Source organism: Lissotriton helveticus, chromosome 2_1 (genome assembly GCF_964261635.1).
Source record: "Lissotriton helveticus chromosome 2_1, aLisHel1.1, whole genome shotgun sequence".
Taxonomy (NCBI): Eukaryota; Metazoa; Chordata; class Amphibia; order Caudata; family Salamandridae; genus Lissotriton; species Lissotriton helveticus.
The window spans coordinates 1,006,095,362-1,006,117,736 of record NC_136059.1 but is presented as its reverse complement, the minus strand read 5'-3'; the positions used below and the strand labels follow the sequence as shown (position 1 = coordinate 1,006,117,736).

Below are 22,375 nucleotides of genomic sequence, written 5' to 3'. Positions count from 1 at the left end.
ACACGGTCCATGGCAGCCAGTAAGGGTGTCCAAGAGCACCTGGAGCCAAAGAGGGAGGCCCAGGTGCCTGCTTTAAAGAGGAGAGGCAGTGGGCATGGGAAACAGGTCCCGAAGATGCCACGGTCCAGGAGGAGGCAGACCTTGAGGGGGATGCCCTGGAGCCTACATGGGGACAGGCAGCTGAACTGGGGGACTTGCCTGAGCTGACCCATTGGCAGCAGGAAGGAGGACCTTCCATGGAAGAGTTCTGCGAGGAGCAGAAATTGTGCCCTTCTCTTGTGGGTTTGCGGCAGCAGGCTGCAAACCAGGCAGAGGGTGATCAGTCTGGATCACATTGGATCTACTGGGAGAATGGTCTTCTGTATAGTGAGCCTAAGGTTGCTCAGCCTGGGTCAGCCTGTGTGCTGGTGGTACCCCAGCGCTTCAGAGTCTTCCTACTGGGTATGGCTCATAATGTGCCTTTAGCAGGACAGTTGGGTCAGGACAAGACCTTTGAGAGGCTTGTCATCCTCTTTTATTAGCCTCAAATGCTCAAGAGTTCAGACACTCATTGCAGGACCTGTCAGATTTGTTAGGCAAGTGGAAAGAGTAGGAGAAAGCAAACGGCTCCTCTCCAGCCATTCCCTGTGGTCAGCATCCCCTTTGAATGAGTGGGTAGTGACATTGTGGAGCCACTGGACCCCAAGACAGCCATGGGCAACAAGTTCATCCTGGTCTTGGTGGACCATGCCACCCGGAAGCCATCCCTGATGGGAATTTTCTCCAGTGTGGGGTTCCCTATAGAGGTGGTGTCTGACCGAGATACAAATTGCATTTCCAAGCATATGCAGTCCCTGTAGCAGGAGTGCGTTGTAACCTACAAGTTCACCACTCCTTACCACCCCCAAGGTAATGGGCTGGTTGAAAGGTTCAACCGGACCCTCAAAGGCATGATTATGAGTCTGGAAGAACCCATGAGGCATAAGTGGGATGTCCTTTTACCATGCCTTCTCTTTGCTTACCGTGAGGTGCCACAGAAGTCCCTACGGTTCAGCCCCTTTGAACTTCTCTATGGTCAGCCAGTCAGAGGACCTCTGAGTTTGGTCAAGAAAGGCTGGGAGCAATCTTCCAGGAAACCTCCCCAGGATGTATATAGCTACATGCTGGCCTTCAGGAACCAAACCAGGCAATTCAGACAACTCACTAAGGCAAATCTGGAAGCCATCCAGGAGGAAATGGTGCAGTGGTACAGCCAGAAGGCCACTCTGGTTGAGCTTAAGCCTGGTCAGAAAGTGTGGGTCATGGCCCCAGTGGAGCCCTGTGCGCTTCAGGATAAGTGGACCAGACCATATGAGGTTGTGGAGCACAAAAGTCCTGTTACCTACTTGGTGGACTTGCGGTCTCCCAGGAACCCCTTGCGGGTCCTGCATGTCAACCGCCTGAAGACCCACTTAGAGAGGTCCGAAGTGGGCATGCTGCTAGCAACAGATGCTGGAATGGAGGAGGAGACTGAGCCTCTTCCTGACCTCCGGTCTGCAACAGAGCAAGATGGATCAGTGGATGGTGTGAACCTCTCTTCCAACCTGTCCCAGAGCAACAGAATGACTGTCACCTGTTGCTGGGACAGTTTTCTGATCCGTTCTCTCTGATTCTCAGTGTCACTGATTGGTGAATCCATGATGTGGACACTGGAGTCCTCCTGTTAAGCACAAAACTTACAGGGTAACTGACAGGGTGAGGGCTTGCATCAAGGAGGAGGTCTCCAAGACGCTTACGTTAGGGGTGATTGAGTCCTCTAACAGTCCTTGGGCCAGCCCAGTGGTCTTGGTCCAAAGGCTGACACGCCGGGTGTCACGCCAGAACTGCGGTTCTGTGTGGACTACTGAGGACACAATTCAGTCACCAGGACTGACGCACACCCCATCCCCATAGCTGATCAGCTCATCGATCGGTTAGGGGCTGCCCGGTACCTCTGCATGTTTGACTTAACGTCTGGTACTGGCAGATCGCCTTGACTGATGGGGCAAGAGAGAGGTCAGCATTCTCCACACCAGATGGGCACTTCCAGTTCCGGGTTATGCCCTTTGGGATGAAGAATGCCCCTACCACCTTTCAGAGGTTGGTCAACCAGGTGTTGGCTCACCTGGAAGAGATCAGTGCTGCTTACCTGGATGACATTGCAGTGTTCAGCGCCAGTTAGGAAGAGCATCTGCACCACCTCTGGGAAGTGTTGATGGTGCTGCGGAGAGCAGGCCTCATGATCAAGGGGAGTAAGTGCCCGATCGAGCAGGGTTCCGTGGTGTACTAGGGATACCAGGTTGGGAGCGGCCAGATGACGCCCCTATAGCCCAAGATCGAGACCATCCTGGCTTGGGAACCCCCAAGACCCAGATAGAGCTGAGAGCCTTTTTAGGACTCACTGGGTATTACAGGAGGTTTGTCAAGGGGTATGGCAGCATCATTGCCCCCTTCACAGACCTGACTTCCAGGAAGCAGCCCAAGAAAGTGATTTGGGTTGACATCAGTCAGAAAGCTTTTGATGCCCTGAAGACTGCCATGTGCACAGCGCCCGTGCTCCTGGTACCCAACTTCTCAAAAGAGTTTACTGTTCAAACAGACGCTTCAGAGCACGGTGTGGGGGCTGTTTTGCCACAGATAAAAGAGGAGGGCCTAGATCAACCCGTAGCCTTTGTCAGTAGGAGGTGGAGGTCAATTGAGCATGAGGCATTTGCTGTGGTCTGGGCGCTGAAGAAGTTGAGACCATACTTGTTTGGGACTCACTTATGGGTTCAGACAGACAACAGGCCCCCTCAGATGGTTGATGCAGATGAGGGTTGAGAATCCAAAGCTGTTGAGGTGGTCCATTTTCCTATAGGGAATGGATTTCACGGCGGAACACCGCCCTGGTACAGAACATGCCGACGCTGATGGACTGTCCAGATTTTTCCGCCTTAGAGATGAGAACTCCTAGGAGGTAGAGTAGTTCTCCCCACAGTTCAGCTGGAGGTGACACGTGTCAGACCTGGCACCATTGGCGTGGGTCTCCCTTCCATTTTTTTGCTGTGGCCTCATATGTTTTTGCTGGTTATAGATGCTTTGGGCGCTGTGCCACTGCTATCCAGTGCCACAGTACAAATGCTCCCTATGGTAAATTGATTTATGGATTAGTAACTCCATGATTAGCTGGTTTGGTTTACTTGTCAGACCCTAGTACAGTGCCCCGGGGCTTGTAAATCAAATGCTGCTGGTGGGCTTGCAGCAGTGGTTGTGCCATCCACCCACAAAAGCTGCCTGTAAAGTGTGTCTCAGGTCTGCCATTGCAGCACCTGTGTGCAGTCTGGTACTGCCTTGTTGACTGGTAAATGCACCCATTTGCCAGCCCCTAAACCTTCCCTTTTCTGCATTTTAGTCATCCCCATGGTAGGCCAAGGGCATGGTGCATTGTAGGTAAAAGATAGGACATGCCCTGATGTGTGTGTCATGTGCTAATAGTGAAATACAGCCATTTTTGTTTTTCATTATTGCAAGGCTACCTGTTCCCCATAGGCCAGAATGGGCAGTTTGATTATAACATGTTATAATCCTAACTGACTCAGGGAACTAGGTAGAAATTTGAGTTCAGTATTCCTGAACTCAGAATGATAAAATACATATTTTAGTGAAGTTGGTTTTAACATTCTGTGTTTGAAAATACCACTTTTAGAAAGTAGGTATTTTCTTGCCTAACTATCTAAGCCTGCCTCTGCTAGGTTGTGTATTCCTTGTCTGGAGTATGAGTGACAGGGGCTGGGAGATTCCAGGAGACCGGTTGAGTCAGCACAGGGCTGAATAGATCCATCTGCATGTAGAGTGGTGGGAGGGGAGCACTTGGGACCTAAATAGGGCTGTGCCTGCCTTACACAATGCTGGCACCACCACATGTGGTGCGTCTGATGTCCCTGGCCTACAATGTCAAAGGAAGAGAAGGAGTCCTGTTAACAAAGTGCTCCAATACTGTACAGAACTGGTTTGGATTAGGCACAGACACTCTCTGCCTTCAGAGGCAAAGAATTTTGGGGTATAAAAGAGGGGATCCAGACCCCAGAACTTTAGATCACTTTTCAGAAACAAGAAGAACCTGTGCAGAGGAGAGGAGCCAGAGAGAAACTGAAGGAGGAGACTGTCCCTAAAGCGGAGTGTTGTTTGGGGGATTGGCCTGCAGTAGTTGCCTGATTGCCAAAGAAAGGAGAAAGGACGTTGTGCAACTTTCCTTATCTTGTAGAAGATCTCCAAGGGCTTGGAAATTGAGCTTGCCTCCTGCTGAAGTCTCAGGGATAACAGACTTCACCAACCAGCTTCTCTGAGTTCCCTTGCTGGGAATTTGAAGTGCCTGCTGTTGTGCTGGGCCTTCTGAGAGACTTTGTGTCACAGTGACCTGAAAGCGCGTCTCACAGAGAGGAAGCGTGTCGCCGCCGTAGCCCCTGTCCTTGCATCACAGAGTAAGGGGGCCGCCGCTGCCGCTGAAGCCGTCGCATCACAGAAAAAGTGTGTCGCAGGGCCTGTCGCGGCTCAGAAGATTCACAGAATCGCCACACGGCTGTCGGACGTGCACGCATCGCCCCTTCATTGTCGCATCAAGAAGACGCCGCTATTTGTGTTGCATTGCACCGTATCTTCATCGCATGAGGGCGCTGCGAGTCGCATCGCCACAAGAGCGCAGTAAGAAACCGACGCATCAGCTCCCCACGAGGAGAAGAACCAACGCATCACCTTGCCTCCGGTAAGGAACCGACACATCACCGTCCCCTGCGCAACAGTCGGGACCAAAGTAACACCTCCCCAGAGTAAGGAACCGACACATCCCTGTTCTTGCGTGTAAGGAACCAACACATCACCTTCACTGCAACTCTTTTGTCTGTATCGCGTTACGCATCCCAAGGTATATTAAACATAAAGTGTTGCATTTACCATCTAAAGTGAAATAATCTATTTCTACCATTCCAAAGTACAGTATTTTTGTCATCTGTGGTCTTGTGTTAAGTCTATATAAAAATACTTATTTTTATAATACAACATGTGCGTTGTTCATCTGTAGTGTTGTCACTGTATTACTGTATGTGTTCACACATGCTTAACCCACTGCCTCTGAGATAAGCCTGTCTGCTTGTGCCAAGCTACCAAGGGGGTGAGCAGGGGTTATTTTATAAGTGAAGCCCCTTACCCTGACTAGACGCTAGGGTCCCTATTTGGTCAAAGGTACCTACATCTGCCAACTAAAGACCCCCAAATCTAACAGTCTTAAAAACAAGTGGGGCAAACTGACAATAGAACTTATAGACTCATTATTCACCACTGGAGTCATAAGCAACCCCCACTGCCAAAAGGGAAGGTGCAACTCAACCGACCATATAAAACCCTTGCTATTACACGGAGAAAGCTAACATTTTTAAAACTCCTTGACTGCTGACTGTACTAAGAAACTTGATAATATCCAGTGGCATGGGAGGATCAACAGCCCACCTGTCTAATGCTGTCCTGACTAACTCGTACCCATGCCTCAGATCATCAATCCACACCGCTGCACTTTGTACTAACTACCACCCTGTCATAGGATATTATCACTGCCTTTCTAGCTTTCTAGAATTTAAATGTTTTTACTCTAACCAATCATTTTCATCCCTGTGTGACTGACTATATATGCATTATTTTACTAGTAAATCAAATTGAATCCTTCAGTAAAAGTGGACTTCAGTGGGTGCTGTACCGACAATGATACATGAAATAACCTTTCATTATGGTTTTTATTAACTAAACAATACGTTTGATTCCTACATGAGTGGGCAGGCGGATGGCTTGTTTCACTGTACTTCATCGCTGGGAATAGCTCTTCTTTTTGAATTTTCATGCTTAATACATTTTATTACCATGATTATCGTAACGCCACCTGGACTCAACTTCTTCAACAAAAACACTATAAACATGCAGATGAAAATGTACACACTTATTTAGATGGAGACTGCAGCTTTGTCAATGTCATGACCTAAGAAGATGCAGGATGTTTGATTCTGCTTTAACATGCAACATTTGGAATCCGGAGTGATCGGGAGGATCATGTCTTGTGGACTCAGTGCTTAAAAGACATGATCATTTTTCTAAACACCATTTAAATATTGAGATAGAAGTTTTACCCATATGAGGCTGAAGGCTAATATCCATTGTAAACTTGCATAGGTCTACATTACTCAGGCAATGACTTTGCAGTGGGAATCCAACTAACACAATGAATGATTAGTACCTCTACAAATATCTACATTTGCGTTTACATTTTATTTAGAGGTTTGAGGACTCATTTTCAAAAGTAAAAATTGCACCTCATCTAAAACTGCATCTATGCTCAATAAATTCTCAACTGTCTACTGCTGTCTAAAATGTCTCACACAAGAACAAGCATGGGGAAAGGCAGAAAATACCTATAACTGACTGGGTATAGACTCATAACACATTGATTACAAACATTTTTTTGACTTAGATCTGAATACATCAATTGCATTCCTTTTTAAAGCAAAACAATAAGATGAAGTGTAACTAGGGAGTGAAATGAGAAACTGAACATTTGAGCAAATTTGTAGGGTGTTTCATGAACAGAGTGAACATGTTCAAAAATGTGGTTGTTCGCCTCAGTTTGCACAGGTACAGTAACGTTTCTGCAATTATTGTGCATAATCATTAGGGGGTGTCTTATTCCTTTCAGTGACGAGATCAGAGGCAGAATCAATTAGTCATTAATATGCATGAGGCAGTGATCTTTTTGCCACCCCTTGTAATTGCCTGCAAATACATGGACGGAGGCCTGAGAGAAACAGCAGAGCACTGTTCACCCATTTTCAAGCGGCCATCATTTTTTAAAAGCAGCAGGGGCGGCTTTAAAATATGGGGAATGTGTTTGGGGTGAGCTTCCGGTGGACCCTCGACAAATGTCTGCTTCCTGAATTGCAAGCAGCTGCCAATCAAATGGTTGATGTTGTCCCATTAGCACCTATTATCTTTACCTTTCTGAAAGGATCTCAACATCATGCCAGTTTCAGTCAATCGTTTGTGTGGGTGCCTCTTTCAGACCCCCTATTTGGAATGAGTTGCAAAAGGCACATTAAAAGTCAGAAAAACTTTTGTGACTTGTCAAAGTTTATTCAGTATATTGCAAATTGTGCTTTGTGGTTGAAAATCATCTGAGTATGCGAATCAGAAGCATTTCAACCACAAATGCACTTGTTTTTTAGTGACAGTGTAGTTTCTATTGAGCATATTGCTCAATATGTACTCATATGTACATTTGCAATGCAACTTGGAAATTCAGATACATTTGCTTTACACTAAGGAATGTATGCATTCAATTAACCATTGTAAATGTAATTATTCACCCACTTGATACAGCCGGAGTATACATACCCATTGCACATTCACTTCCTGACTTCTTGTGGTGTAAGATCTCACTAATACCTACCCTTACGAAGGTGTGGGAAACTTCTTGTTGTAAGAATGTTGATGAAGACATTAACATCTGTCCCCTTTCTCTTCTCGCCAGCTTCATACAAGGCCTAATATAAAGCAAAGCAAAATAACGCATTATTCCTTAGTATGGATGGGTTCAATAAAATGCATTTCTTGGTCTGTATTTAAGTGCGTCATATTGTCCTTGATTCAATGCAGGTGTTGGCGGCTGAAATCTACTGAAAAATTAGGGTGCAAAGTTCCTGGTAGGATTCTTTCTGCTGACCTATCATGATACCAGACAATGATGCAAAGAACTCTTTTCCACTTGGTAAATCCCCTATCCAGCATTATCCCAAACCTATACCCTCCTTCTCCCCCCTTCCTTCATGCTTTCCTCCCCTTGAGCAATATTCTTTAACTGTTTTACACAAACTTCTACAATTAAATCCAGCCATCCCAAAATCTCACTGGCATTCTAATGTTTGAACATTCTGAACTTTTTCTTGAGATCCAGGAGGAAAATTTCCATCAGAATTTTGTGAATAATCGCAGCCTCTTTTTAACACATCCCATGGTATGCTGAGGTCTTTATACTGGAATAAACATCTTACACTTTGTTTTTCAAAAGACCTAGGCAACAAAGCAGTCTCTAATTTGTTTCTTCCAAAAAAATGCAATAGGAAGAAGAGACATTATTTTCATTAGGAAGATAAAACAAATGTTACTTGAGAGACAAGGAGACAACCTACTAAACACCGTAGATGTGGTTCTTTCCTTAGCACATTGTGTATCAGGAAATTGCAATGATAACCCCAACATAATTGCAAAAATATACCACGAGGTGCCTGCCACGCGGTGCAGAGATGAATACAATCTCCCATTTCTCTATGGGAGCTTGTGCTATAGCCAGTTTACAGCTGCAGCACAAGCTCCTATAGGGAAATGGGAGCTTGTGACCGCACCATGTGCATTTGCATCGTAATTCTGAAGTCGGATCCGCCACCCGGAGGTCGGTCGTCCCTATTCCATGATCATAATCGGGATCATAAGCTGTAGTGATTGATTAAAAACTCTTTCTTTAGTAACAAGGCATTTAGTAGTAGCCCTAGTCCTCACATTAGCGCTGACATTGGATTGATAGATAGTGAATCATCACGCAAATACATGATTTCAGATCCTATCCATGACGTCTCTTGTTCATTTGTTTAGGTGTCGATTTAGACATTTAAACATTGATTAGTGGCACTACCCTAACTTAGGTGTTCCTCCCGCCGTTGCTGTCACTACCCTGTCAAATCTATAATTATTTGAAAAATGCTACAGCAGTACAATCACATAATTCCAGTGGCCCTGCTTATAGACCTTATATCTGTCCTATTTCAAATGCCATTCTAATTTATAGGAGATATTAGGCTCAGTATTTGAGGTCTGGTAAAGAACACCACTCGATTTAACACAGCATGCCTTGATTTGAGATTGTTACTTTATTCTTTCTTATACAAGGATGTCAAAAAGAAAAAAGGACATGAAAGACACTAAAGAGATGACGACCGGTCAAAAAAGACCTAAATCTACTTCCCCGTTGTCAGAGTCACCTCTAAAATCTAAAACTGATCAAATCACAAACATGAATCTTATTCTACGGTGAATTGCAGCTTTACATGATTTTTAGAGAACCCAAAAAAAATGGATATATGCAAATTGACATTCAAGGCTTAAGGAAGGACTTTGAGGATTTGGCTAGCAGAATCACCGACGATGAGTCTCATATCAGCTGCGTAGAAGATGATAGATCAATATCTCTGAAACTCAACAACTCCATTTGTTCTAAACTTGCATCTTTCTCCTTGAAGTTATTGATCTGGAAAATCACAGTCAAGAAGAACCCCAAGGATATTTGGCCTTCTGAAGGTGTAGAGGATACTGCACATTTGTGTGCAGAATTTCTTGAATCTTGAATTCCCAGTATCATAAACACATCTTTCTTTAAAGACTTTGAAATCGAGAGAGCTCACAGAATCCCCTCAGGCTAATCTCTTTCGGACTCTTTTAAAAGTAAGAAACAACCCAAAACCATGATCTTCAAACCACTGAGATATCAACACACTGAAGAAATTGTCAAGCATATGAACCAATACATAACCTGGGAAGATGTTAAAACTGGTATTGCTCAGAACTAATCCTATAAAAGGAGGTATGAAATCTCAAGGCACTGCAAAAAAAGAGGATCTGGGATAAGAAAAGGCAAATGAATGAAGAACTCTGGGTGGAAATAATGCATGATTCAAAATTGAGGAACAGCACAAAGTTCTGGAAGACAATTCATAGCCTTCAAAGGCCTGGTAACAACAGAGTAAACCAAATACAAGAGGGGTACCAGGCTGTTCCTAAAGGAGTGCTAGTTTGGTCGGAGACAGGTTAGGGATGCTGTAGGACAACGGGAGGTACCTACAAACGGGCATCCATTTTGTTGGATGTAATGGCCTCACACACCCTTGCGAGTGTCATGCTTCATCATCAGCAATGCTCCTCGTTGGGTCGGAGGTGCAATACCCAACGGGCAACACCTCAAAGAGGGGCTCTTTAGCGGAGATCTTTTTCCAACTGCCATATGGGTGAAGTGCGGGTGTGGGGCCAGGAGGGTGTAGACGTGAAAGTGGGTTAAAATGGGCGCAAGGGTACCAGGATCAATTTTATTCTGGAGGTCCCTTGGCTCCAATTAAAATTTGAACAAGGACTAGAAATAAGGGGAAGTCGTGTACCTGTGTTGCGCTCTGTGTTCCTATCGGGTGGTGGTGTGCTACAACAACAGTACCCGGCGGGTAGAACAGCAGGTGAACCTCACAGTGGACAGGTTTCGTTATCCCGCGTCTTCTTGGTTAGACCTACCCCTCACCGCCGGTCCCGGTACACGACTTCCCTTTATTTTGACAATGCAAAATAGTGAAACAGCCATACTGTAGACAGTTGCTCTTAAATACCATAATTAGACACTGGTCCTGATGAATCGCCAGTCAATTTGACTAATTGGCGGGAAACATGTCGACCCAGTCACACACCAGGTTAGCCTTGTACTAGGGTACAATATTTCCCTACAAGTCTAGTCCTTGTTCAAATTTTAATTAGAGCCAGACCTCCAGAATAAAATTGATCCTGGTACCCTTGCGCCCATTTTAACCCACTTTCACATCTACACACTCCTGGCCCCACACCCGCACTTCACCCATATGGCAGTTGGAAAAAGATCTCCGCCAAAGAGCCCCTCTTTGAGGTGTTGCCCGTTGGGTATTGCACCGCCGACCCAACGAGGAGCATTGCCGATGATGAAGCATGACACTCGCAAGGGTGTGTGAGGCCATTACATCCAACAAAATGGATGCCCGTTTGTAGGTACCTCCCGTTGTCCTACAGCATCCCTAACCTGTCTCCGACTAAACTAGCACTCCTTTAGGAACAGCCTTGTACCCCTCTTGTATTTGGTACTTCTAGCGAACACCAGGACTGGACCTTCCGCTCCTCTACATGAGCGGTGAATTCGCAAGACCTGGCACATAGGGAGATTTCTCGTTGTGCTTTGTCCCATTTCCCTTTTGTTGAAAACACAACAACAGAGTAAATCCACACACATCTGAATTTGATTGGGCACATTACCTATCCAATCATTTCAACGACAAAAACGAAGGGGGGACTCAGCTAGAGGAATATTAAAGATAATCGATAATAATTCATGCAAAAAAACCACAGGAAGAAACACATATGTAAAATGTGAAGGCATCACCCTGGTTGAGACCCTGGCCGAACAAGTTAACCAAGAGGAGGAAGGAACAACAAGCTCAAAAACAACTTCTAGCCAGAGGGAAAAGAATGATGAAATAACAGTCACAAGAAAAAAACTACAAATATCAAAAGGAAAAGCGGATGGAGCTCCCAGTCCCAACGGAAGCCCTCCAATAGTTTTCAAACATGATGCTGACTTTTGGAGTAAAATATTGGTACCAATCTTTAAGGGAATCAAGGAAACAGCGAAATGTCCATTGTCCTGGACAGGTTCAATAATAAGCCCAATTTAAAAGCAAGGCAATAGGAGTAATCCTAGCAAATATCGACTTATTGCCCTAATCGACACTGAAGCAAAGTATTACGCGGAGATGCTCCTGGAGGAATTAATATCGTGGGCTACCTTAAAACATATCATCGCCGCAAATCAAACAGGTTTTTGTAGAGGACAGGGTACAACAACAAACATCATGGCACTAACCCTATTGATAGAAGCAGCGAAAACAGCAAAGAGCTTGCTATTTCTATGTTTCATAGACTATAGCGCTGCGTTCGATCATGTAGATCGCGCCAAACTGTGGCAAAAACTGGATAAGTGGCGAATACCAAGACCTCTCCTGGAACAGCTGATTGAACTGCACACCAATACATGGGTCAAAATCAAGATGGGATCAGGGACGCACCTCTCAAGGCGAATTAACTCCACCAATGGCATAAAAACAAGGGTGCGTTCTTGCCCCCATACTGTTTAACCTTTTTCTAGCAGACCTGCCAGGGGATCTGGACATAACCAAATCTCATGCCCCACAGTTGGGAAATATCTTGTTATCAAATCTTTTATATGCAGACGGCTTGGTTTTAATAAGCCGGTCACCAATTGGACTTCAACACCTTTTAGATACCACCAATTCATTTTCACAACATAATGCAAAAAAATGTACTTAAATACATCAAAACTAATGACAGTGAACTACAATTGGACAAAGAAACCCTCATGGTTCCTGCTTGGGCAGAGATTAGACCGGTTAGACAACTACAAGTATCTTGGAGTACTATTGGACAGCAGAGGTTCGTTTAAACCTCAACTAGAGGCCATGCGTCGGAAGCGCACCACATTATACTTCTCAATAAAACCCCTGATGAAAGTCCTCCCTGCCCGGACACTGGATCCTCTCTTACACATGACCAGAGCACGACAACAGCCAATGCTCACATATGGGAGTGAACCAATGCTAGGGAAGGATGCGTTAGCTCTGGACAAAATAATCACTAGAACATACAGAGCAATTTTTCAGCTGCCTAACAACGTGTCGCCCACCCAAATACGCCTTCAGAGACAAACATTGGAGAGAAGAGGTGCGTACATAAAAAGCTGGCGTAAAATCAGAGGCGCAGAACAAGGATCTCTAAATGCCCACCTTTGGGCAGAGCTGTCAACCCAAGAAAAATCACCTGCTAAGAAGTACCTATCAGAATCACTGGAGTATCTCGAACTAAGAAACCTCTGGGAGATATCCGCAGATAATAACAGCTTTAAAAATATAGTAACTAAAGTAACTAAATTGGTATCAATAAGAGAAAACAAGGAAATTCTGGCCTAGAGGGCTCATGGTTGGACTGTATAAAATGCTTAAACCACAAGCATATCTGAACATGGGACTTACACTGAAGGCAAAAGCAAACTTCTTAAAATTGGCTTTGGTGTTCTACCAATCCTTCCTCACATGGCACCCTGGAAAAGGAGAGATGGAGAACTGTCCTGCCGCCTTTGTGGGATAGGTAAAGAGGACTTAAACACTTGGGGGCCCAGTATGATCGCTGACGGACTTGAGTCCGTCCGCGACCATAGAGGAGGAGGGAACCTCCGCATGGCCTGCGGAGTTCCCTCCTGTCCAATTAGGATGTGACCGCCACCCTGGCGGTCACATCCTCTATTTTTACCATTGCGGCGGGTGCGGCTTCAATCTGCACCCGCTGCAATGGTAAAAATGCATACATTGCATTTGTATGCAGCAAGCGGCAGGCACCGTAGCCGTGCCTTCCGATTTCTGCATACAAATGTAGGGGGGTACCATAGGTACCCCCCATGTGCACCCCCCAACCCCCCTTCACCCAGGGGGCCCGCAACAGGCCCCCGCAGTGAAGTTCCACATGCTTTTCCACGGCGGAAAACCCGCAGCGGAAAAGCCTTTTTTAAAGCCTATCCTAATATGGCTGGCGGTGTCTGAGAGTCACCGCCACCATATTACAGCTTTTCAGCCGCGGTTGTAAGCCAACCGCGGCGGAAAAGCTGTCGACAGAAACCAGGACCCACCAGCCATCCTAATGTGGCGGTGGGTCTTTGGTGGGTCCGCTGCGGTTTTTCCGCATCCTCCGGCCCAGGGTGCGGAAAAACCGCAATCGTAATAGGCCCCATAGTCTGTATTTACCCAAACCTGGTGGACATAAGGCGTGCCTTACTACGATTAAAATGGAACGAAAAGGGAATAAGAAGCCGCAGGCAAGCTGTGAAGTTGTGTTTCAATCCAGAGGAAACTCAACTAAACTGCCAATTAACAAAGTACTTTGACATAGTGGCTAGCAGTCTCAAAGGGTGAACAACCTTTTACAACGCACTACCATTACAACGCGGCCATTACAACGCAAACCGTTACAACGCATTGCGCTGGGGGGCGCTCTAGGATAGGGAATAAGTTTAATTTTCTATCCAACACCTTCCCTAGTGTCCACGGGGACTGGAGTTGGAATAGAAAATTAAACGTATCACTATCCAGCACCTCTAAGCGCTATGCGTTGTAAAGGTTTGCGATGTAAAAACCGCGTTGTAAAGGCAGGCGTTGTAATAGCCTGCGTTGTAACATCATAAATCTGTCTCAAAGACGTATACAAAGGTGCAGGAGGTATTTCACACAGCTAAGACACTTTTGTTAATCACAGAGGCAGCCAGTCTAGAATCAGGTCAGCTAAAATCAAGTTGGCAGGGTATGCTCAGACGTGAGTCCCTTGCTCACTTTGCCACTGGAATCAAGCAAGCCCGGCTGAAGACGGCTGTAATGCCAGAAACCGGTCCTGGGAAGCTTAATTCCGGTCCAGGGAAGACATGGCTTGCCAGTTCGGGCTGGACTGTTCCCATGAGGCACAGGGTCAGACTGATTTGCATATGGCCATGTCTGAACTGGGGTGGCAGAGTGAGCTAAAGAACGGTGATGGATTAAACCCAGATCAGTTGACTGGGGGTGAGTGTTTGTATTGTCAACGCTCCGTCCATCACCACCTTTGGTTTTTCTTTGTTCGCCCTAAGTTGGCAGGGTATGCTCAGACGTGAGTCCCTTGCTCACTTTGCCACTGGAATCAAGCAAGCCCGGCTGAAGACGGCTGTAATGCCAGAAACCGGTCCTGGGAAGCTTGATTCCGGTCCAGGGAAGACATGGCTTGGCAGTTCGGGCTGGACTGTTCCCATGAGGCACAGGGTCAGACTGATTTGCATATGGCCATGTCTGAACTGGGGTGGCGGAGAGAGCTAAAGAACGGTGATGGATTAAACCCAGATCAGTTGACTGGGGGTGAGTGTTTGTATTGTCAACGCTCCGTCCATCACCACCTTTGGTTTTTCTTTTTCGCCCTAAGTTGGCAGGGTATGCTCAGACGTGAGTCCCTTGCTCACTTTGCCACTGGAATCAAGCAAGCCCGGCTGAAGACGGCTGTAATGCCAGAAACCGGTCCTGGGAAGCTTGATTCCGGTCCAGGGAAGACATGGCTTGGCAGTTCGGGCTGGACTGTTCCCATGAGGCACAGGGTCAGACTGATTTGCATATGGCCATGTCTGAACTGGGGTGGCGGAGTGAGCTAAAGAACGGTGATGGATTAAACCCAGATCAGTTGACTGGGGGTGAGTGTTTGTATTGTCAACGCTCCGTCCATCACCACCTTTGGTTTTTCTTTTTCGCCCTAAGTTGGCAGGGTATGCTCAGACGTGAGTCCCTTGCTCACTTTCCACTGGAATCAAGCAAGCCCGGCTGAAGACGGCTGTAATGCCAGAATCCGGTCCTGGGAAGCTTGATTCCGGTCCAGGGAAGACATGGCTTGGCAGTTCGGGCTGGACTGTTCCCATGAGGCACAGGGTCAGACTGATTTGCATATGGCCATGTCTGAACTGGGGTGGCGGAGTGAGCTAAAGAACGGTGATGGATTAAACCCAGATCAGTTGACTGGGGGTGAGAGTTTGTATTGTCAACGCTCCGTCCATCACCACCTTTGGTTTTTCTTTGTTCGCCCTAAGTTGGCAGGGTATGCTCAGACGTGAGTCCCTTGCTCACTTTGCCACTGGAATCAAGCAAGCCCGGCTGAAGACGGCTGTAATGCCAGAAACCGGTCCTGGGAAGCTTGATTCCGGTCCAGGGAAGACATTGCTTGGCAGTTCGGGCTGGACTGTTCCCATGAGGCACAGGGTCAGACTGATTTGCATATGGCCATGTCTGAACTGGGGTGGCGGAGTGAGCTAAAGAACGGTGATGGAATAAACCCAGATCAGTTGACTGGGGGTGAGTGTTTGTATTGTCAACGCTCCGTCCATCACCACCTTTGGTTTTTCTTTGTTCGCCCTAAGTTGGCAGGGTATGCTCAGACGTGAGTCCCTTGCTCACTTTGCCACTGGAATCAAGCAAGCCCGGCTGAAGACGGCTGTAATGCCAGAAACCGGTCCTGGGAAGCTTGATTCCGGTCCAGGGAAGACATGGCTTGGCAGTTCGGGCTGGACTGTTCCCATGAGGCACAGGGTCAGACTGATTTGCATATGGCCATGTCTGAACTGGGGTGGCGGAGTGAGCTTAAGAACGGTGATGGATTAAACCCAGATCAGGTGACTGGGGGTGAGTGTTTGTATTGTCAACGCTCCGTCCATCACCACCTTTGGTTTTTCTTTGTTCGCTCTAAGTTGGCAGGGTATGCTCAGACGTGAGTCCCTTGCTCACTTTGCCACTGGTATCAAGCAAGCCCGGCTGAAGACGGCTGTAATGCCAGAAACCGGTCTTGGGAAGCTTGATTCCGGTCCAGGGAAGACATCGCTTGGCAGTTCGGGCTGGACTGTTCCCATGAGGCACAGGGTCAGACTGATTTGCATATGGCCATGTCTGAACTGGGGTGGCGGAGTGAGTTAAAGAACGGTGATGGATTAAACCCAGATCAGTTGACTGGGGGTGAGTGTTTGTATTGTCAACGCTCCGTCCATCACCACCTTTGGTTTTTCTTTGTTCGCCCTAAGTTTGCAGGGTATGCTCAGACGTGAGTCCCTTGCTCACTTTGCCACTGGAATCAAGCAAGCCCGGCTGAAGACGGCTGTAATGCCAGAAACCGGTCCTGGGAAGCTTGATTCCGGTCCAGGGAAGACATGGCTTGGCAGTTCGGGCTGGACTGTTCCCATGAGGCACAGGGTCAGACTGATTTGCATATGGCCATGTCTGAACTGGGGTGGCGGAGAGAGCTAAAGAACGGTGATGGATTAAACCCAGATCAGTTGACTGGGGGTGAGTGTTTGTATTGTCAACGCTCCGTCCATCACCACCTTTGGTTTTTCTTTGTTCGCCCTAAGTTGGCAGGGTATGCTCAGACGTGAGTCCCTTGCTCACCTTGCCACTGGAATCAAGCAAGCCCGGCTGAAGACGGCTGTAATGCCAGAAACCGGTCCTGGGAAGCTTGATTCCGGTCCAGGGAAGACATGGCTTGGCAGTTCGGGCTGGACTGTTCCCATGAGGCACAGGGTCAGACTGATTTGCATATGGCCATGTCTGAACTGGGGTGGCGGAGTGAGCTAAAGAACGGTGATGGATTAAACCTAGATCAGTTGACTGGGGATGAGTGTTTGTATTATCAGCGCTCCGTCCATCACCACCTATGGTTTTTCTCAGCTAAAATCAAGACCAGCACTCTGAAGCACAAGCACTTTATTACCCTCGAAATGAATTGCACAGACAATGAAATTGAGTTTGATACGATTTTTAACTAAAGAGTTACCACTTTTGAATGTAATTGTACAAAGATAAGGCTGTACACAATTTTAACTTCAACGTTTAATGTTTAGTCTTTTTTATATTGTGAGTTTTAATTAACTTTACAATAAATTCAAATTCCTAACCCAACAATTCTTCGCAGAAAAAGCTTTCTGGCCCTCAGCCAACAGCTTTGGTCTGCATTCATTCAAAGGTTTTTTGTGGTTCCATCCTGCTTTAATATCATCTTCCACGACAAACCCAGAATCTTCCCAGCTCCTTCTGATCTACGGAATTTCTTTTATTGTTTCATTATTTTGGCCACTGGGCTTTAATTTATCCATAGTTGTGTGATGGTAATGGTCAGCTGACGCAGCCCTTATTTATCTTCTAACCGTGAAAGTTTGTATTGCATGCTTAATGGGTTATGGTATATTATATATATCTTTTTACTGATTCTTCTTCTCTGTAATTGAAGGCTTTTTAGATACCTAACATTATATAGTTTGACAGTAATGTTATATTACTATCCCCATCTCATATTAAGGTATCTTTTGATTCCCACATGCAAACAGAAATTGCTCCATTGATAAAATGTGAATTAAGATTAATTTTAGACGCTGCTTGGATGTTTTGCAGTAATTACATACAGCATATGATCCTAACAAATGATGATAACTATTCTCTGGAAGCCAACTTGTGCTGTTTCCATTCTTACCAAAGGGTGGGTTTGTGTTCCCTAGGGCTTCAGATGGGTGGGTGGGTGTTTGAGTTTTCGGTATATTATGCTTATTCTTTCTTCAGTCCCTTATCTTGATTCCTCGTTTCTCTCTCTTTCCCCTTTCCCAATCTGGCTTAAACTGGTCCATGAGGGCGCATTTATAGATATACCTTGTTGGTATAATAGGCTATTGCATTACTATGCTCCCTCTTGATGGTACCTATTTACTGCTTCATCATTCTATTTCATCTCCTACCATTTGACCTTTATTGGTTTCTTTATGTTGCCTACCTTGCTCAAAATTAAGTTATGTGTGCTAACATTACACAATCACCAACATACTCTCACTGAATACAAAGAAGCTAAATCATCCTGTTAAAAGGGAAAAAGGTAGTTGATTACTGTAACAGATTGAGGGAGGATATTATCTTGTTACAATAGACAGTATTTGGTTCACTAGATTCCTAAAAAATTCAAATACTCTTGGATCAGTGACTATTTTAGCTATGTTGCTCATCAAACGAAAAATGATGTTGTCACACATATATCTAAAAAATCTAATATCACTGACCCCTTACATCAGCAAGACAAGTTAGGCAGAGGGGTAATCATCCTAGCAAAAAAAAGAGGAGACAAAATACTATATGATTAATGTTTATGCACCAAACAAGGATGACCCTGACTTCTGATCTTCTTTAAATACGGCTATCTCAGACCTCCCACAACATAACAGTGTAACAATGGGTGGGGAGTTCAATCTTCCTCTACATTGAACTCTTGACCCTCTATTACAGGTCATGTCCACAAGAGCTCATACCCAACCTTTGAATCTTTGTAAAAACACATAATTTATTAGAGATATAGAGGATCCACACCTCACTGTTATTGATTAAACATTTTATTCACAACCTCACATTTCCTACTCTAGGATTGATTACCTTTTAGTAGAGACCGATTCCTCCAACAATCCTCATCTCCAAAAATGGAGCAAATTGTGATCTCAGACCATGCATGCATTTCCCTAGAATTTAACATTGGTGTGTCTCCACCCTCATGAAGACAATGGGGAATGAATAATATTGTTATAGATAATAAAGAAACGAATCACTCCTTTCAGAATTACGTTATCCACTATTTAAATCAAAACAATATAGCTGATACTTCTCCCAAAATCTCAACACGCGGAAAAAATTCTCAAGCATATGAAAAATGACAATACAAAACCAGGGAAGGGAATTGATAATACTAAGGACTACTCCATGGACATAATGCTTCAGAGAAAGGGTTTTCTGGCCCACAGACAACAGCTCAGGTGTCTGTTCTTTCAACACTTGTTTGTGAGTCTATCCCACTTTAATATCCGCTTCAACGACAAGACCAGATACTTCTTGGATCCTGCTGATCTCCAGAAATGTATTTTAGACATTAATAAGGGCCCCATTACAATGTCGATCGGAAAGCATTCTGACTGACTCATTGTTGGAACTGTTTCAGAGGAATCGGATTTGGGTAGTCTGATAGACCAATTACGATATTTCCGAAAACCGTTCGGTCGGACTCCCATTGACTACAATAGGAGCCTGTGTTCCGACTGACAAGTCAAGCTCCCATTGCAAAACAGGGTAGTTGCAGAAAACCTTTCACCCTGTGGCGGGCACCCCATTGTGCCTGCTACACTGTGCGTGGTTGGAAAGTGGGGACCCATGGGTACCTCCACTGGCCCCAACCAGAGCACTCCGGGTGAAGGGGAGCCCGCTACGGCCCTCCAAAGTTGGTTTCCAACAGCCGATTTGTGTCGGACAAACCAAGTTGGAAAGGATGTCCGAATCCGACATCATAATATGTTGTTCAGAAACGTGGTCCATAGAGCTGTACGAGTTGGCTCCGACCGACTGCCGATCAGAACCGAGTCAGAAAGACGGATTGGTTGCCTACCATCGTAATTGGTCATTCAGAAATGTTTCTGAGTCGGTCAGTAATGCTGGTTCAGACGCGGATTCAGACAAACTGAGCCTTTCCGACCGTCGTCGTAATGAGGCCCTTAGCATTGAGAGATGGATCATTAATGGTAGCGGTTTGTGTGCCTTTCTCTCACTATTTCGGCCATCGGGCTTTAGTTTCTATACGGTTGATTGATGGACATGATCAGTTGGTCTGGTCCTAATTTGTCTTCAAACTGCTAATGTGTGCATTGTTTGGTTAATGTGTTATGGTATATTATAGACACACTCTTCTCTGAAATGGAAGGATTTATAGATACATAAAATTACATTTGTTGACTGTGATGCTATATTGTGATATTATATTACTCTCTCCATCTCATATTTGTTTAGGTATCTTTTGTTCTGATTCCCACATACAAATAGAAATTGCTCTATTGATAAACTGCAAGTTAAGGAATATTTGTTATGTTGTTTGGCTGTTCTGCGGTCATTATATACACCATCACTTAATTTCATTTTCTACCATTTGACCATTATTGGATATTTTATGTTGCCTGCCACACTAACTTGCTCACAATGAAGTTACTAAAAATACTCTCACTGAATACGAAGTGGTTAAATCATACCTTTAAAAGGAATTTTTTTTTAAATACTGTCACAGATTAAGGGGGATATCATCTTACTGCAGAAAACAAGGCTTAGCGGCCCATTAGGATGTCGGGCGGATTGCCCCCGCCAGGTTGGCGGTAGCCACCGCCGGCCTGGCGAGGGCAATCCGCCCGACATCCGCAACTGAATTCCCCCGCCATATTAGTATGGCGGGGGGGACCGCGGCAGACGGAAAGACCATCCGCCGCTTTTCCGCCCGGTCGCCTTGCGGCCGGGGCGGAAAAGGATTAATATGGTGGCGGTGTCTCATAGACACCGCCAGCCATATTAGTATGGGCCAAAAGAGATGCCTTTCCGTGGCGGCGATGCCGCCACGGAAAGGCATGCGGTCTTCACTCTGGGGGCCCTCTGTGGGCCCCCAGAGTGGAGGAAGGGTGGGGGGTGCACACGGGGGGTACCTGTGGTACCCCCCAGCATTTGCATACACGAAGCAGCAGGCACCACGCGGTGCCTGCCACTTCGTGTATGCAAATGCATGCATACATTTGTAGCATTGCGGGGGGCGGTGCAGTGAGCACCGCCCGCCACAATGTTAAAAATGAGGGATGCGCCTGCCACTGTGGCGGGCGCATCCTAATGCATAAATTGGGACCCCAGCCTTTAAGGCGGGCGGTCCCTTTTACCGATGGGGGCCTAAGTTTGTTAGATTCCTAAAAATCCAAATACTCTTGGATCAGTGACTGTATTAACTATCCTGCTCATCAAATGAAAAATTGTGTTGTCACCTGTTTGCTCTAGCTCCCACACCGACTTTATCACTGAGCATATACATTGTGTACACCTCCCAGAGTTCTGTTTCTCTCTTTTTCAGCTTTTTCTATCTTTGGTTTTTTAAATCCCCTACTCTATGTTTCCAATGTTGTGGTACAAATATATCATGCTGCTAATAATATTCTGCACCCATCACTTTCTTCAATGGGAGCCTGTGTTGTTGGTCAGAACACAGGCTCCCATTGAAGTCAAATGAGTTTGACCGAACGGTGTTCAGAAACATCGTAATCGGTCAGTCGGACTCCCCAAATCCAATTCGGATGGCAACCATTCCGAGACCGAGTTGGGCGGAGTGCTTTCCGACCGACATCATAATGAGGCCCCTAAATATTGCGAACAAAGTACTTGACTACAAAAATATTGCAGGGCAAATTATTAAAAATATTTTTATATACTTGGCAAAAATATTAATGTTTTAAAATATAGTACACATAATATAGTAGCATATATTGTTTATTATTTGTCTATTTTTCTTTTCATTTAATATGAAAAATATCTCAGACAGTATTATTTTTAAAAATTATCATTTTTGTTCATAAGGTTATTTTTTAGATGGTGAGCTTTATTTGGGGATTGAGTGGCTAATGTTTTACTGTAACTATATATTATATAATATCATATAAATATTTATCTAATAAATTTATTTATAACATTCATTTATTTTATGTGTTTTTTCATACTGTGTTTGGATATTTGCATTTTTTCAGGTTGTTTAACGGGTATAAGTTTTATTGGGTGGTGTTTGAGCTTTAGATATTAGTTAATACATACAATTGCAATTCTAGAGAGTTATAGTTTTTCTTGGAATCTCAAATACTATATTGGTGGGTTAAATTACTTTTCTATATTTTTTATCATTTTTATATGTATCATTTGGGGTTTTGTGATAAATGGGTATTGAGTTGTCACTGTTTTGTTTTGTTTCAACAGAATATTAATTAATACACAATTAATAACTATAACACTATTTAATTAGTTCAACAGGCTTTATTTAAATTAGTATCTTTACTAAATCATTTAACAAATATTTTAAAAAATGGAGGTTCATTTATTTATATTTT

The 22,375-nt window shown here is 45.0% G+C and overlaps 1 protein-coding gene across 1 annotated transcript in view; it reads right to left on the bottom strand.

The window, feature by feature from the left end:
- LOC144818406 (annexin A1-like) overlaps positions 1-22,375 on the bottom strand; it is a 212,207-nt gene that overhangs the window by 41,098 nt on the left and 148,734 nt on the right. The window contains exon 8 of the mRNA XM_078675779.1: positions 7,460-7,553. Coding sequence (XP_078531905.1) covers positions 7,460-7,553 — 94 coding nt within the window. The remainder of the gene's footprint in view (positions 1-7,459; positions 7,554-22,375) is intronic.